Below are 18008 nucleotides of genomic sequence, written 5' to 3' on the forward strand. Positions count from 1 at the left end.
GAGAACGAGGTGCAAATTTTTGAGGAATTTCTATGTTTTATAGGTTGAAATGAAGAAGAGGGTGCAGGAAGAAAAAGCCTCCTCAAGTCTTAGGTGTTTGGCCCAGTCACTCTAGCATTTTTTCTCTGACGAGTGGCAGGTATTATATTCCGTGAACAGCGAATTTCTGGCGCCAATTCCTTCCTTTGAACAAAACAAGTAAGGGAGAAAAGAAAGGCTGTGAAAGTTCATTGACTTTGGCCTAACTAATTCCCCTTCCAAAAATCTATAATTAATTTGCGACCTGTTTTATTTATCCTCTTGCAATCAAAATTTCTCCAATGGGTCATGCCTATTTCAATCAAAGACTATAATTAACCCAAAACAAGACACCAACAAGGAAACACCAGTCCTTAATAACAACCTCAGACAACAAACACACTTTCTTGGGTTATAACAGAACCCAAAATTTGCTTCCTTTGGGTGCCATTGAACCTACATTGAGTTTTCCCAGCACTGGAAAATGTCGCGGATCTTCCTTACTACTCTTTCTCTACTGCTCTTGCTCCTTGCTCCTTACGCGGCTGGTGAAGGACTTAAGTACAAAAATTCTGAATTTCATAATCTGTTTCCATTTCTGGGTCGTGATGAAGATTCGAACACGGAGATAACTGGTGATACGCCCGAGGACAGAAAAGAATTCAATGATCGATTACCCTACTCAATGCCTAAAAATGCTGTCCAGTCTACCAGCAAACTCGGTCAAGGATTCTACGACCAGAGTTGCCCCGATGTAGAAAATATCATCTCCAAAGCGTTCGCCCAAATCCTTAAGGATAATCCAGGTGCAATCGCTCACGTCATTCGCCTTCAATTCCATGACTGCTTCGTCAATGTAAGCATTTCCAAACAATGCCATGCCTCATCATTCTTCTCTCCAAATCATTATTATCATAACCAAAGTAAATGTGGTGCAAATATTTCAGAGAAAAAGTAAAATTAATAAATATTGAAAACAGTGAAGGTGATGATGACAGTAAAATAGATTTTATAGTTAATCTAGGATTTATTCAGACAAAGTTGTGATTTATAAACTAATTTGTAGAGGCTCACTTGTATATATAGTTCTTTAAATTTATATTTTGGGTATATGAATGAAATGACATATATAGTGAAGAGTTTCTAACCGAAGTTGGGGACGATGGGATTGATTGAACAAACAGGGATGCGATGCATCGATCTTGTTAGATTTTACACCATCGGGTGACAATGTGGAGAAAAGTTCATCGTTCAATGGTCTACTCCTGAAAGGGGCTGACCTGATGGATGACATTAAGGGAAAGGTGGAGGAGAAATGTCCTGGAATCGTGTCATGTGCTGACGTAATGACATTCAGTACCTACGAAGCAATGGCAATGGCGGGTTTACCTCGTAAGAGGGCCGTGGCTGGTCGTAAAGACTCTATTATTTCCCTTGCAAGCATTGCAGAATCCAACAATCTTCCTCTGCCAGACTGGACCATCGACCAAATGATGGAACTCTTTGGCAGGAAAGGGTTCAACATAGAAGAAATGGTGGTGTTGTTGGGTGCACATTCTCTTGGCAAGGCTCATTGTGACTTCTTCATGCAGAGGGCCTTCAACTTCAATGGGACTGGGAAGCCTGACCCTCTCCTCCCTAAGGATGTGGTTGATGAATTCCAAAAAGCATGTCCTAACGGTGGCACAGCCCTGTTCAGGAACCCCCCAGTAGCCTTTGATTCCACTCCAACTGTTCTTGATAACCTCTTCTACCAGGAAATGATTCAAAAGAATAGAACGTTGCTCCCTAGCGATTCACATCTCCATGAAGATCCCAGAACTAAGCCAACTGTTGAACAGATGGCAAACGACCATGCCTTGTTCAACAAGAGGTTTCATGATGTCATGTACAAGCTCACTTCTTTGAATGTTCTCACAGGGACTGAAGGGGAGGTCAGGAAAATCTGCAGGTCCACCAACTAAACTCTCCATCAACCATATGCTCATGCTTAACTAAATTTCTTATTCTTTCATTTTTTTTTTTAATTTTCATATTACATCACTTTATTATTTTCTTTTTTTATTCTACATGCAAGCTTCATATTTTAATTAATATTGCTATAGTTTATGTTTAAGTGCTATGATAGCTTTGATTTAAACCACTATACATGCTATAAGTAGTAAGAACTTATAAAATGACATTTCGCTATATATTTTAGTGTTATAAAATTATGTTTATTTAATACTATTTTATGAATTATTATATTACTATTTTATTAATATCGATTTATCTATCATTAAACAACTATTTGACCATTCAACCTTAAACTTGTCTTCAACTAGAGAAACAAGAAGTATAAATAATCATTCAAAAGCTTTTAGTTGCAAAAATAATTGTGTAAAATTACCTTTCGCAAAAATCAGAGGAAGAGACCAAGGCAGAAATCCAAGGTTCTGAATTATTGCCTTTCGGACTCCCTAATGGTTATGATAATACAGTTAAAAAAGATTTCAAATCAAGTGAATTGATTTGTATAAAAGAAATTGAATTGTTTTTAAAAATTTATATTAAATTTTTATATTAATTGAATTATTTTTTAATTTTTTTTATATAACATGTTTTGAACTAATTATATTCTAATTTATGGTATTAGAAAAAAAAGATGTTTATAAGTAATAATTTATATAGTTTAAAAGTAATAATTCAAATAATTTATATAGTTTAAATAATTTAGAGAATTTAGTTTTAATCATTCAAATATTAATTCCGTTAAATTCGTTAAAATTATAATAAAAACTAAATTTAATGTTAGTGACTTATATTTAGGTTTTCTTAATATGTACAAATTTATTAATTATAGAAATAGATTCATTTATTTACAAATAAATCTTTTATGTATATTAGTTAAAGATTTTGTACTTATATTGCGAGGAAGAAACTTCTTTTTTATTCTCACTATATGCAAAAATGAAAAAGTGTCAGCAACTAAGCCATATTAATTTATAACCCAGTGAGCTGATGAAAATGTAATGCCAAGACAAAAAGAAAAACTGAGGTCAAAGTTCATCCTCAAAAGAATTAAAGATATATTAAAATATATATTAAATATGTAATATAATAAGATAAATCTAACCAAAATAATCTTTTTATATAAATGAAGTTCAATACAATGTGGTTTTGTAGTTCAAATTTTAAAATATTATTGTTGAAAAAAAACAATATCCAAACTAATGTTCTTAATAAATAATAACATTATTGCCGATAAAAAAAAATAATAATTAATAACATCACAACTTCAGAAGTAAATTTAAAAAACAAATAAATATATATATATTAAAAAATAGCATAATTAAAAACTAAAATAAATCAAATAAGGCCAATTAAGTTATTCGGTTTTGAATGGAGTTAAACCAGATTGATTACATTTTCAGTCTAAACGTTAACTTCTTCCCGTCTAAATAGACCTTTGAAATTTAGCGAAAGTTAAAAAAAATTATGTTATTTTACTGAGATTTTATAATAAACTTTTGGAATTTAACGAAGGTTAAACAAACTTCCGTTCTTTTGTTGAGATTTTATAATTAACCTTTGGAATTCAACGAAGATTAAAAGAAACCTTTATTATTTTGCTGATAAACCTTTTGAATTTAGCGAAGGTTAAAAAAATCTCTATCATTTTGCTAAGGTTTTAGAATGACTTTTGGATCTTAACGAATGTTAAAAAAATCTCTGTTAATTAAATCAATTTCTAAGATTATATTAACCTCCGCTAAATAATTTTCGTTAATTTTTTTTTCTTGTAATGTGTAAAGTTATAATTTTGGGTATTACAAAACTAAAACTTCTAATTAATTTGATTTAAATATATTTAAAATTTATTTATTTTCTTTTAAAAGAAAATGATTTCGTAGTTAGTTGATTTTTATATCCCATCTCTATTATAAAAATGTTTCTTGAGATTTATTTTTTACTTTTTATGAAGTTCACTATATTTTATAGAGGAGATTTTAGTTTATTTATTACTTTAAGGCTGGTAGATACATATAAGTATCTTCTAAGACTGACCAAAAATTGACCTTATCAGGGAATATCTACCGAAAATCAACCTTATCAGACAATATCTACAAAAAACTAACCTTATTAGGCGGTATCTACCAAACCAACCTTATCAATAGTATCTACAAAAATTGACCTTATCTAGCGATATCTATCAAAAACTAATCTTATAAAGCGGTATCTACAAAAATCAACCTTATCAGATGATATCTACAAAAATTGACATTATCATACGGTATCTACAAAAATTGACCGTATCAGATGTGATTTACCAAAACTAACCTTATTAGGTGGTATTCACAAAAACTGACCTTATCAGTAACAACTAGCTCTACTAACATTTGCTTAAAAGTCTAACTCCATGCAACATGAATAAGTTTGTTTTTCTTTAACTTAGGCAAATCATTGAATAATAGCATGTAAAGTAATAATTAAAGCAAGACAAAAACGATAAGGGAGGACATGCCCATTAGGTATAACTTACACAATAATTTATTTTCGGGTTTTGTTGTTGGATAAACCTCTTATCCTACTCGACTCAGCTGGGGGCAATGTATCGTTCAAGACTCTATAGATCAATCATTAGGCATGGTCCAACCACGATCGTCATGTGAACCCGCCCGCGTAAAAAAAAAATTAAAATTAAAATTTTATTAATTATAAAAAATTTATTTTTACTGCTGAAAAATTAAAATATAAGACTTTACCTAACAAATTTTTACTTAATGAGTATCTTATTAAAATCTTTTTTTATTAGTAAATTTTAAATATAAGACTTTACTTAAAATTAAATTCAATGTCACTTTTAATATTAACTTTTTTAGATGATTAAAATAAAATTCTTAATATTAAATTATTAAAATAAAACATTATATTTTTAGTAAATTAAATTTATTTATTTTATAATAAAATAAAATAAAAGTCACATTACAATAATGAATGAGTAAGGATTTTTTAGTATTTTAAATTTATTTTTTAAAATAAAATAAAAATCACATTATAATAATAAATAAATAAAATATGATTTAAAAAAAATATTATTTATTTATGCGATTCAATTACCCGCATTTGTCATCCATGAGAATGGTTTTACACGAAACTCTTTATCTAGAAGTGTATATCTATCATAGATTTTATATAATAGTTTCCTTGTGCACTCAATTGGCTTTCTTCATTATTTTACTTTGTTTTATATATAGTAAAGAATGTGCAGCAATCTTTTTAAGGAATTTCTAACTTTTATAGGTGGAGATTCCAATTATTTATAAATGATGATATTTTAACATCTTCCTCCACTTTATATCTATAATAAAATATAAATATTTGTAATAAAAGAAATTTAAAATAATTTTTAAAATTAAAAAAATTATAAATAATTAGTATTAATATTTATTGCCAAGATTTTTGTTATTTATATTTGATGAACATTTATTGCTTCGGTTAATAAAGTTGTATATTTAAACGCATAGTAATTGAATTTGCCTATTTAGAACAGGAGAGACAGTGTTGAACACAAAGTCTAAGGTTGAAACTTTGGTACACGTAGAGGGAGCGCATGATGGATTTCCTATGAGCTCGGATGTTTGTGGAAGATGGTGCGGAAGCTTAATGGAAGAGATGAACAAGGTCCTCCTAAGAGGTGTGGTGACCTTGAAGGTGCATGAAGAGTGTGGAAATGGGGAGGTTCGGCCAGTCCCTTTGAAGGTGGTGAAATGAAGATTAAAACCTAGAAGCTAAGCAAGGAGTAATGTATGGCACTAAATTGGCAGCATAACAATACTCTATTCAATCTTCCAAATACAAGTGATAGGCTTCTCCTTTTATAGGCTAAGGAGACCGTAAATGTTAAGCTAATAGAAGATGAAATGCTAGCTAAATGTAACGTAAATGTGAAGCACATGGGTCACATGGGTGCACATGGTCCTCCAACCTTCACATGGCCAAACTTGATTAGTGAAGGCTTCTAGAAACCTTTAGCTAATCAAGGTTAACTCTTCCTTAATTCTAATGTGCAGAAAAATAAACATTTGTCCACATGGCTATGCTATTTACACCCCAATTAAAATTAGGCTACACTTGATGGGTCTTCATGGAACATGTACCGATATGTCATTCTCCCATTCATAGCTTGATCCAAGTCTTCTTGTCCTAGACGCTCCTAGCTTGGTCTTAGACGCTCCTGACTTGGGGTCTAGCCTTTCATGGGAGGTTGTGCTTGGCCCTCCTCCATCAGTGCAGGAGGATGATGAATGTTAGGATGAAGAGAGAACTCACAAGCTTAATGAAGGCGCCAATAGAGAGAGGATGGTGTAATGGATTGCGTTGTTTCAGTTCTGTTTCTTCGAGGTGGAAGGGCGACATCCCCACTCTGCTTCAGCCCAGAGTTCTGTTGTACGACGCCCTTTCCCTCTTCTGCCACCAAGGTATTCATTCTTCACTGTCATTACTCTCTATCTAGTTCATGGGGGTGTCGTGTTTCGTGTGATCCAACTCGTGCTTTTGCTTGTTAGCTACCTTGGTTAGAATAAAGATTCCACCTTTCTTATTGGGGATGCTCCCAGATTCTGAAAATTTGGGAACTGAGCATTTTGCTAGGTTAGTCAAGATTTTAAATTGCTTGTAGGGTCTTAATTTCATTGCGATCCTCGAAGTTGAGGGAGATTTTATGTAGACATGCATTTGATGTGACCGCAATTATAGTTTCGGAGGCTCCGAAAATCTTGACATTGCAGTATAAATCACGTCCAAAATTTCTGTCACTAAGCACAGACCATAATATTCCATTTCTTTTTGGAATTTCATCGCGTTCTTGTAAGTTTATTTTTTTGTCTTTCAGTGTGAGGTGGATTTTTCTTTGTATGTTTTATGGTATTTATTAGTCTGGAGTTTTGATCACTTTGCTTCTTTGTTGAATGCTAGATGGTGCCTCTTGTATTTTGTTTGTAATGATTTAGTTTAATTTACTCAGATTCCTTGCGTTCAAATAGAGACAAATTGCTAAGAGTATTCTTAACTCGGGCGTTGAATTGAAGAATGCAGTTGACTTTAATTGGTATCCATACATAATCCATGGTAGATGACAATTTGAATATCCATGTAATAGGGATTGAGGATGATAAGATGATGTCGGAGCAATTGCTGACCCTTGTTGTTCATCCTTTGAACATTTGCATTGTATATTAGGATCTGATAATGAATTCCAACTTGGTGGGTTATTTCAGTTGATCAGTGAGTTTTCAACTAACCTATTTTCATTTTATGGGGGCATTGTCTTAAAAAGACTAAAGAATAATTGTAGGAAAGTCTCTTTAACTGCGGTCACTCCTAGCCCCGTCTTAGTTGTGGCCTCTTTGAGAGCTGTCTTAGTTGCAACTTCTAGGGTGGTGGTTTTGCCTCACATCAACTAGTAATATGACTAAAATAAAATATATAAAAATTTCCAATAATAATTTATTGAGTTTGTGTTTATAGATGTGGGAAGGAAACTATCTATATGGTGTTGGATAAGATAACATAGACATGGAGAAACTAGAGGTTACAAAATTATTAATTGGCATTTTACGGAAAAGAGGATTTGGATCTTTGATTGATGTTTTTAAAATATGGTAGGCTTGTCCACGATTTTAAGAGTTGTGATAATTCTGTGTTGACAGGAGTGAAATGGGTAATTAGAGCAGATAAGGACATACAGATCAAATTCTGTTGTGTTTAGTCTGATGCTGCTGAGCCCTATTTAAGAGCTTGCGGTCTTGATCGAGAGGATGTCCTACATCGAATGTTGTTTGTTGAAGGCCTAAATGAATATTCTCAAGGATCCACTGGTTAGAATGCTCTCACTCATTTGGTTAGAATAGATCCATTTTGCTGTTGTTTTTCACATTCTTTAGACTATTTTACTGCATAGTAGTTTTGGCATACATATGTGCGTATATAAAGCTTTAGCATTAGTCCAGATTTGTAGTAACTTTGGAAGGACCAATATGAGATCTGCTTTGTATCTTGGGTCTTTAGGTCTTTGCACATGGATACTAAATATTACTAATTCAGTTTAGCCTTGATAAATTTCTTTCTTTGTTCAAGTGATGGAGTCAGAAATGTTCCATAGTGTTTAGAAAGAGTGGCCTAGTGCTCACAAGGCTTTCACCATTTGTGTAGTCTGGAGAATGTGAGATCACTCAGATAGTTATTTTATTTTAATGTCATATTTAATGAAGTTTAAGCTTGGGCAGTTGCTAATAATCTCATTCTTCTTTCACCCTATTGTGATAGTAACTATCTCAGATTGAAACTGCAGTTCACACTGTTCTGTCCAAAAGTAAAATCTCGATTATTGATGATAATCCTCATATTTTTATGTACTCGGTCACCATTGAACTCTCTGACTACAAACATTTTAAAAGTCATTAACCTATAAATTTTCTGGTGAAGTCTATATTCTGTGGTATGATGAATGTCACTCTTAATCTAAATTAAGAGTGACCTTGCCAACAACAAGTGGACTCTGAATCATGTTTAGAACAAATTCTAGAATAAATATTTAGATTAATTCTTCATATGAGCATTTGACATTATATTTCACCACACTGCTCTTTCTATGTGATTTTGTTTTGTGTGTCAATCTCATTGAGTTGTGATCTGTAGCTGCATTGCGAGTACTGTCATACTTACCACCACCTTACTCTGCTTTAAGCTCACTCTGGGTGATTCCAACTCCTCTAAGGGATATTGTTTATGATTTTGCAGCAAAACAAAGATATGAATGGTTAGGTAGGGCTAAAGGTTATTTGGTTTTGCGAGAGAAAGATCTGCTTGAGCGTTTCATTGACAGGGAAGAACTGATGAGACGAGCTCAAGATTTGTAGTTTTAGCTGCTACCTAAAGGTATCAGCCACAATTTACACTTACAACTTTTTTTTTTCTTCTGTTATCTTCCTGTCTTTGACAATGCTAGATTGTAAATTTGAAATGCTTTCGCAAATAGTGTCCTTAACCCAAAATCACTTATCCTTGTTCAAATTACAACATTTTCGGTGTACTCTGCAATACCATTCCTGAGAAGTACATAAATATCAATGTTGAGTTAGATATTTCATTCCATTCTCGCGACTCTTTAGATGATGTTGTATCACAAATTGATTTGTAATTTTATGCACCACATTTTACACTTTTTGCAGCAAAGAGAATAAAAAGGGCTGGTTGTATATTCTGATGTTACCAATACTGAGTTAAGTAAACATTATTATTGAAATCTCTCATATATCATTTGTGTTTTACTGTGTGTAATGTTTCATTAAGATGTCACATAACACATTAGAAGAAGAATGTCATAAACAATTTGAATTTTAGTTCACAAGTAGGCCAATTAGCAAAAATTCTCATTTCACAAGGGTGTAAGTGTGTCCCAATTACTTTGGGGCAATTTGTACTCAATAAATGACAAAAATGTTATTAAACAATAGGGGTATACCGATAAAAATACATTCTTGAACTCATTTTCTAGAATACTTTTCTCAATTTGGATTTTTAAAAAAATTGAATTTTGGAATTCTTTTTTCTGAAATACGTTTTAGATTTTGTTTTCTAAATTTTATTTTGAAATATGTTTTTTGTATTTTAAATTGGTTTTTCTGAGTGAGATTTTGATTTTCAAATTTTATTCTTGAATTTCATTTTGGAATATAATAACATATTCTGAATGTATTTTTCTGAATATTTTTTTTAATTTCGGATTTTTATTTCTAGAATTGAAGGACGTTTTTTGAATTTTAAAAATGTATATGCAACTTCAACAATGTTACTTTTTTAATTCCAAATTTTTATTTCTAGAATTACTGCTTCTTCCTACATCTCTATAAGTTCTTGTGCCACCTCCATACAAAATGTGAGAATACCTTGTGCCACCCTCATAGATTTATAAAATCTGTAAAAAAAATTAAAAAATTATATATATTCTAGATTATAATTTTGGATTCGGAAATAGTTTACGGTAATCTAAAATATATTTTAAAAAAATGGTATTCTTCTAGATTATATAATTTGAAAGTCTGGATTTGAGAATAGCTTATGGATTATGTAATTCGGACACACATCTGAAAAGAAGTTTTTAGATTACATATTCCAGATATTAATTTCGTATTAGAAAAAACTTCAAAATTATATAATCTAGAAACTAATAATGTATATGAAAAAAAACTTTCAGATTATACAATTCGAAAGTTAATTACGAATTTAGAAAAAATTAAGAATATTACATATGGACATTTTTAGAATACAAAAATGTAAAATGTATGAAGATGAGAGAATAACGTGCAGGAAAAAGCAGTCTTCTAGAATTGAAGGACATTTTTTGATTTTTTTAAATTTAAAAGTGTATATGCAGTTTCAAAAATGTTGGGGTAGGAAGAATTTGCCTTACTTTGGGGAAATTGTAGAGTGGATGGGCTGGGCTGTCAGAACTTGGTCCTGGGTTGGGCTTTTGCAAACCTCAGGCAGGGCTCAGGGCACACGCAGACCGTTAGTGGTATTTGGATAAGAACATTTCTGTCTTGGCGTGTGATTGAGAAAAGTTATTATATTGGCAATAAAATTTGCATCGCAATATTATGGGTTATATACCAATTCATTTCTCCATTATTCATTCGATTAATTCACAATTAAATTCCTCCATTATGAAAAATTAAAAAATAATCGAATCAAAATTATTCATTTAATTTTATAGAAAAACAATTATTCATTCATTATTCTTCAAAAAATAATAAATTATCTTATCAATATAATAAATTAAAAAAATTATTTCAAATTTTTAAAACATATAACTTCAAAATTTTATTTTAACATTTTTAGAGAATATTTTTCTTGTAGATGAATTGGGTATCTATCCATAAAAAGTTTGTAATAGACTAGATACTCATTAATAAAAAAAAGAGAGTTAATGAATAGATTTAATTTTTTATTAAATAAAATTGGATTAGATCAATTTTTAATAAATTGAATTGATGAGTATTTTTTTTTATCTAATCCACTGAAAAAAAAATTATCCATGTAACCCGTACTCAATATACCTATTTATACTTTTGCCAGCCTAATAACTACATTACAATTCAAAAATTTGGTGACCAACACAATTTATTCTTTCAAATTTTAAAACTATGCCTTTTCTTTTTAGGCTGACATGATTTTCATGGATATATTAAAGTATACCTCCACACAAATCATACTACTCACCAAAAAGTTAACATCATGAATATGAACTATATTTTAAGGTTCAAATAAGGTTTGAAATTATTTATATATTAGGTATGAATTGAATTTATTTATAGTCAATATAAAATCTTCAATATTTTTCTTTGATAATCCACAAATCTTGAAAACAAGTAAACAAACTTTTTACCTGAATCAATTTTTAATTTCTTGAGAGAGTCCAACCCTTGAAGCAACTTCATCTGTCCAAAAATTACCCAATGAAATAATTTCAAGTGTGGAAAGACATGAGAACATGTTTCCCCCATTTTCCCATTATAACCTCTCTAGGTTTGGTAGCTTGGAGTGTGACAAAATATTCTAGAACCATGAAAACTACTATACCATCACATTCTTACACAGGTATTTTACATGAATCATGCTATATATTCTTAAACTTTTTAGAGTAGTTTCTCAAACTATGGAAGTTGTAAACAACTTTTGCAATCCTCCAGTTTTAAGTAAGTTAAATATTTGAGAGCAGGACTGACATCTATTGTGAAAAACGAACACCTTTATATATTACCAAAGTCAAACTTTGAAGTTGTTGGCTGAGGTTGAAACACTTCAAGAATTTACTCAACATTTTCTTGTAATCCAGATTCTTCATTTTTGTCTCATGACAACCACAATTTATCTGGTTGTTTAATTAATATGTTTACTTCTTTAACCTCCAGTACACTTTTGACTTTCCATAGGTACTTCATGTGAAGGAAAGTAGGTCAGTTTAAACTCTAGGTCCTCAAATATTTAACTTGATGCAACTGGATTGAATTAGGTTCATGTATGAATACTTACGATATCATAGATGTTGGATTCTCTATGATAAAATAGTTACACAATTATCGTTAGGAATGTAACAAACTTCTTCTGCAAAAAATTGTGCAAGATCGTGGACAAAATCATGCATATTGAAAGTTGTAACTTCGTCAAGTTCATGTGTCTCAATGTCTTGAAAAATGATTTCCAATGTAATTCATTAGTCATCCAAACTTGAATTTGTACCGTCCCGTCCCCGAGCGTTGACCAAAGTCAAAGTCAAAGTCAAAGTCAAACACGTGGTGGGACCTGCCAAGGGCCTCAAGGGAGAAAGTCAATAGGTTGACCATTTTGGGCGTCGCCATAAGTGGGCGTCGCCATAAGTAGGCGTCGCTAGGTGTGGGTGTCGCCATGTTGAGGCGTCGCTGATGTCACCCCCCGATACCCACGGGTAGTGAAGACCGTGGAGGGGGCGACACAATCAGAGGTCACGGTACGGGCGAGGAGGCATCGGGTCCCGGTACCTCAGAACAGTAATGAAGAGAAGAGAAAGGTGGCTTCAAGGCCATAGTCCCAATATCAGTAGGGGGTAGCCTGCCTCGTGAAGTACCCACGCCACCTCTGGAGAATCCTTGGGACAGATACGACAGGAGAGGGCCACACCCAGGGGCGAACCATGTGCATGGTACGAGAGGAAGGCAGATACACTCCCAGGGCGAGTGAGCTGGGGCGCATGTGTTGGCACCCAGGTAGTCACCCCTCGCGCCAGATGCACTCCAGAGAAGGAGGACTTACACGTTAGAGTTTCCCTAAGTTGGGTTACAGCGTGGTAAGGCCCTCCACGTGGAATGGCGGTTAAGTCAAAAGGACACGTGACAGTGAGCACTGAAAGTTTATTAAGGTACGTTCTATCAGTTGCGCATTTTTACTCAGTTTACACACTCACTCAGAGAGGAAGAGAGAACAAAGTTAGTTACGATTCAGTTACGGTTCTCCGATACGGAGGTTTTGATGTTTCTTGCTTTGCTGACTTGATCGTCGGAGTGCAAACGGTCGCGAGGGCGCCCCTTTGCTCACTTCATTTCAAGTACTCACGGCGACGTAAGGCGGAGATATGAAGTTGAAGAAGAAGGAGTCCTTGTTCGCGAGTTAGAGCCACACACGAAGATTTTCTCAGTCAGCCGGCAGGAACAAAATTAAAATATTTTTTTTTTCTATTATTTCATCTTTAGGAAATATTAACAAAGATAATCACAAGATTGAGAAGAAGCTTACGAAGAATAAACTCATAAATAAGAACTACACAATAAAGAGAAGAATCTAAGAAAAAAGATTGTAGAAGAGTCGAGAAAAAGATAAAGCAGAGAGAAAGAAAAAATGAAGTTTCATTAATAAAAAGAAAAATGAAATAAACGATGTTGTGGTACAAAGAGTAAAAGAGCTTATATATATAGAAGAAAGAATAACGGATACGAGTTGGAGTCTGAATTATCTAATTCAGAAGGTAATTGGTTTTTTAAATGTTTATGGATTATGTAGTAAATATATTGAATTATCCAATCCAAAATAACCACAATTACATATACGAATAACATAGAGATGAAAACCACAACACTAAAAACTCACCTCAGACTGCCACGAACAACCACCAACACAACCCACCACCAGCAGAACAATCAATGGTGCCTTCAACACTCAAACTCTCTTCACATCCAACAACTTCAAGACCTCCACAACCAATGCCTCATGTTTTCTTAACTTTTTTTACTGAAGTGCATTTATGGAATTATGAAATTTATGGGGTTGCCTAAAGAACATACGGGGTGCAGGAAGAAGCAGCCCAAACAGAATAATAATAAATAGCATTGTACACGTGCCAAAGAGAGAGTGGAGCCACGTAGGTGGGTTTGAAACCATACATAGAACTGTTGAATTTCCCTCCAAGACTTGTGGAGTAGAGGCGCAGGGTCGAACACGATGGCTTCCAAATTAGCGTCGCCGATGACGGTTCAGGCAGGTCGAATTCGGACCCTGAAAGAAGGTTCATGCGGAGAAGCGGGTTCGGGTCCAGTTGTGTACTGGATGTTCAGAGATCAACGGGTGAGAGACAACTGGGCTCTGATCCACGCCGTTGCAGAGGCCAACAAAGCCAACGTTCCCGTTGCCGTTGTTTTCAATCTCTTCAACAGCTTTCTCGGCGCCAAATCCCGTCATCTAGGGTTCATGCTCAGGGGCTTGCGCCAATTGTGCCACCGTATGCAACATACTCTTCAAATTCCATTTTTCTTGTTCCAGGTATCTTGCACAGTTATTCGAGTTTCGCTTTTGTTTGGATAGTTTTTATAAACAATATTTAGGTCTCCATCAACTTTTTAACTCTCAAATGAAACTCAAGTTAGAATTAGTTTATGTATCACTTTTCCGCTTGCAGAAGTTGTTTAGCTACATTCCATTCGAAAGAATCATGCACGAGTTTGGTAGAATCACCGTAGAGGACAAAACATTTCATCCAAGTTATTGCATATGAAGACTCGAACTCAAGATCACTGCTTAAGCTAAAATAGTTTCACATTTTATCAACACAATCAGTGGTGGTCCCCTCTGTTGAAGCTAATTTATGGAAACATTTTTGCCTAATTTCTTCAAAAGCTGATATTAATTTGTACACGAACTAATTAATTTTATCCCTTGTAAGAGACCTTTAACTAAACAAGGTCTTAACTCTTCCAAGATGTTGTTTCTACTTTCAAACTCTATTGTAGGGAGAGGCGGAGGAGACGGTGCCAAAGTTTCTTAGAGAATGTGGAGCTTCACTTTTGGTAACGGATTTCTCACCATTGCGGGAAGTACGAAGGTGTAAAGAAGAGATTTGCAAGAGGGTAAGTGATTCGGTTACGGTGCATGAAGTGGACGCTCACAACGTTGTGCCACTTTGGGTTGCCTCTGATAAATTGGAGTACAGTGCTAAGACAATCAGGACAAAGATAAACAAAAGGCTTTCTGAGTATCTCGTAGATTTCCCTGACGTCGAAGTTGATCTACCAACTAGGAAGTGGGTACTTCCCGAGAACCATTCCGTTGATTGGGATGATCTCATTGCTGACGTGTTAAGGTTAGTGTTGTATGCAGTTAAGCAAATCATGGGGATATGATGACCCTGACTTGATGATTGTTTTTGTCAAATTACTAGGAGAGGAGCTGAGGTTCCTGAAGTTGATTGGTGTGAGCCGGGGGAAATTGCGGCAAGGGAAGTGTTGATGGGAAGTGAAAATGGATTCTTGACTAAAAGGTTGAAAGGTTACTCCCTAGATCGCAACAACCCGTGCAACCCCAATGCACTTTCTGGTTTATCTCCCTATTTGCATTTTGGACAGATATCTGCTCAGCGATGTGCTTTGGAAGCACGTAAGCGGCGAAATTCACATCCTCAAGTTTGTTTACTTGCCCTGCACTAAATTTTTTCTGTTTCTCGATGTTCTTTTCTTTCCCAAAATGGTGATAACAGACAAACATCTTATACCCATGTTTAGTAACTTCCTGTTCTTAACTTGTGATCTAAAGGCAATTGATGCTTTCTTGGAGGAGTTGATTGTGCGGAGAGAGCTTGCTGATAACTATTGCTTCTACGAGCCCCATTATGATTCAATAAAAGGAGCATGGGGTTGGGCTCAGAACACCTTAATCCAACATGCCACTGATAAGCGTGAACATATTTACTCGTGAGTCACTTTGGTCTGTTTCCAACTCTATTGTTTTTTTTACTTGCAGCTCTAATAGTTTTAGGACTTTTTCAGGAGGGAGCAATTGGAGAAGGCACAGACTGCTGATCCTGTAAGCCAATTATTTCATGGATAATAATTATATTCTCAGCTCAACAACCTGAAACCTTCAAAGATTCTCGCACTTTCTTTCACAGAATAATTTACTACTTCCCAAGTTCTAAGTTTCTCAATGCCTCTATATTAATAGTTGATGCGTTGTTACGCTTCAGCTTTTCTAAATCTTTGTTATTTTATTCTCATTTGCCTAATTATGTATTATATTCAATATATTGTTTTCTGGCAAACATCAGCTCTGGAATGCTTCTCAGCTGGAGATGGTTCACAATGGGAAAATGCACGGTTTTATGCGGTATGTAGCTTCTTGATGAATTCTTTTCTCCATTTTGTTTCTTTTCGAAGTATCTGATGTTGCACATTCTGATTCTAAGTTTATTATTCATGTTGTCATGCAAAGAAGACAATCCCATAAACTCTTCTCCTTTCGTTATTCTTTTTCTCCATGCAGGTTTTCTTCATAGGTTCTCTTTGATTAATAAGCCTGCATTATGGAGAGAGGAAACATGCGAGTCGTGCATATTAAAGAATGATTTTCAGTACATCAAAAATAAAAATTTAAATAAGAGTATGATCACCATTATTTGAAAGCTAATAATAGACCGAAAAAGGAAAACACAACTCATAACGTGTGTCATGAAGTTTACTAACTGATGTTATACCACTTCCTAGTTTTTGTGTGTAGCATGTCTGAAGGTAGAGAAATAGTATGAACGATTCTTACATTAAAAGAGACTACAACATATGCTGAATATCTTCACAGATATGCTGAAATCCTTCAGATCTAAGAAATATTTTATTTTAGTCTTTTCCTGGAATTCTATTTCATTGGTGGAATATTATCACCAATTTCGCATAATGCAGTATGATATCTTATCAGAGACTCACCATATCTCTTGCAGTATAACGCTAGCTTCCAAGGGGAGCCTTATTTTGTTTCCTCAATATTACATTCCTTGTGCAGAATGTATTGGGCAAAGAAGATACTTGAGTGGACACGAGGACCTGAAGAAGCCCTTGAGATATCTCTATATTTAAATGACAAGGTAATGTGCATGACTTTGGTTAACGTATGTGATTTCATGAAATGAAGGTTGTTACAATTTGTAAAAAATGACCTCTATTTTGACTGATTGCAGTATGAATTAGATGGGAGAGATCCAAATGGTTATGTTGGCTGCATGTGGTCAATATGCGGGGTTCATGATCAGGTTCGATTGCATTGTTCTCATTCGTTACAATTTAATTTAGATGTCGAGGAAGAGTGGTTTTGGTAAATTGTGTTTTGTTCCTGGAGGCTGTTACTTGTTCATCACAATTGATTTGATCTTGCCTTTTTATCTTTCCGAAAATCGAATGAACTGAGAATTGGGTGTTTGCTTGATCACATGAAAACCTAGCAGAGTTGTTAAATTTTCTTCTAAAATTCCGAGTTTTGGCATTTACATTCTTCTGATGCATTTCAGGGGTGGAAGGAGCGACCCGTTTTTGGGAAAATTCGTTATATGAACTATGCAGGCTGCAAAAGAAAATTTGATGTCGAGAAATACATTGCATATGTCAATAAATTAGTTCGTGATCTTAAAAAGAGAAAGGCTGAAAACTTGGTATCTCAAAAGGAGAAAGTTCTTCGCAGTTGTGATCCTAAAGATTGAAATAGCATGCTAGGCATATTATGTATTTAGCCAGGAATGTTAGTACGGCGCTCTTTAAGATACTTTTCTAACACTATTATTTGCTTGAAATTTATTGGAAACCATACAATTATAAGAAAATATTTGATGATTTTCAATAAATTTTGGTCAATAATAATAGTGTATAGAAAAGTATGTAGTTAGCATTTTGCATTTAAGTAAAGTTGCCGTCGTTTGGACGATGATATTTGAAGCAGGAATAGTCTTCTAATCTTCTAATTTGCCTGGAGTTTTGAATACGGCGTTGCAAACAATTCTTGATTTGTTGTGTTTTCAATGTGAACGTTACTTTCAAAATAATTTTATGGGAAGAAATAATAAACCATTAATGTTGTTTTTGAATTACTATCTTTTTTATATTAATAGTCTTTTAAAGTAATTAAATAACTTGAGTAGTTTTTAAAGTAATGAAAATTCATATATT

At 33.8% G+C, this 18008-nt stretch overlaps 3 protein-coding genes across 6 annotated transcripts; all 3 read left to right on the top strand.

Annotated features, from left to right (window-relative positions):
* The first annotated feature begins 449 nt into the window (after nucleotides 1-449).
* On the top strand, nucleotides 450-2112 carry LOC137809601 (peroxidase 57). The gene is made up of 2 exons (XM_068610714.2): nucleotides 450-874; nucleotides 1203-2112. Exons 1-2 carry the CDS (start codon nucleotides 503-505, stop codon nucleotides 1980-1982), a joined length of 1152 nt encoding a protein of 383 aa, XP_068466815.1. The 5' UTR covers nucleotides 450-502; the 3' UTR covers nucleotides 1983-2112.
* Nucleotides 2113-6298: 4186 nt separating this feature from the next.
* LOC137809927 (Putative thiol-disulfide oxidoreductase DCC) lies at nucleotides 6299-8918 on the top strand. The gene is given in 3 exon segments (XM_068610987.2): nucleotides 6299-6479; nucleotides 7710-7877; nucleotides 8698-8918. Coding segments are annotated over 3 exon segments (570 nt in total).
* Nucleotides 8919-13943: 5025 nt separating this feature from the next.
* Nucleotides 13944-17926, top strand: PHR1 (photolyase 1). 4 transcript variants are annotated; one of them, XR_016518414.1, is made up of 9 exons: nucleotides 13944-14349; nucleotides 14817-15166; nucleotides 15245-15485; nucleotides 15616-15773; nucleotides 15849-15885; nucleotides 16127-16185; nucleotides 16342-16936; nucleotides 17030-17101; nucleotides 17357-17926. XR_016518414.1 is itself a non-coding variant. In XM_068611839.1 (9 exons), the coding sequence occupies exons 1-9, from the start codon at nucleotides 14032-14034 to the stop codon at nucleotides 17543-17545; spliced, it is 1506 nt and encodes a 501-aa protein (XP_068467940.1). In that variant the 5' UTR covers nucleotides 13944-14031; the 3' UTR covers nucleotides 17546-17926. The 4 variants fall into 4 exon arrangements, 2 of the variants coding, with proteins under 2 accessions (XP_068467940.1, XP_090154316.1); XR_011080908.2 differs by having other exon boundaries at nucleotides 16793-16936; XM_068611839.1 differs by having other exon boundaries at nucleotides 16855-16936.
* The last annotated feature ends 82 nt before the right edge of the window (nucleotides 17927-18008 follow it).

This window comes from Phaseolus vulgaris, chromosome 2 (genome assembly GCF_051622355.1).
Source record: "Phaseolus vulgaris cultivar YP4 chromosome 2, ASM5162235v1, whole genome shotgun sequence".
Taxonomy (NCBI): Eukaryota; Viridiplantae; Streptophyta; class Magnoliopsida; order Fabales; family Fabaceae; genus Phaseolus; species Phaseolus vulgaris.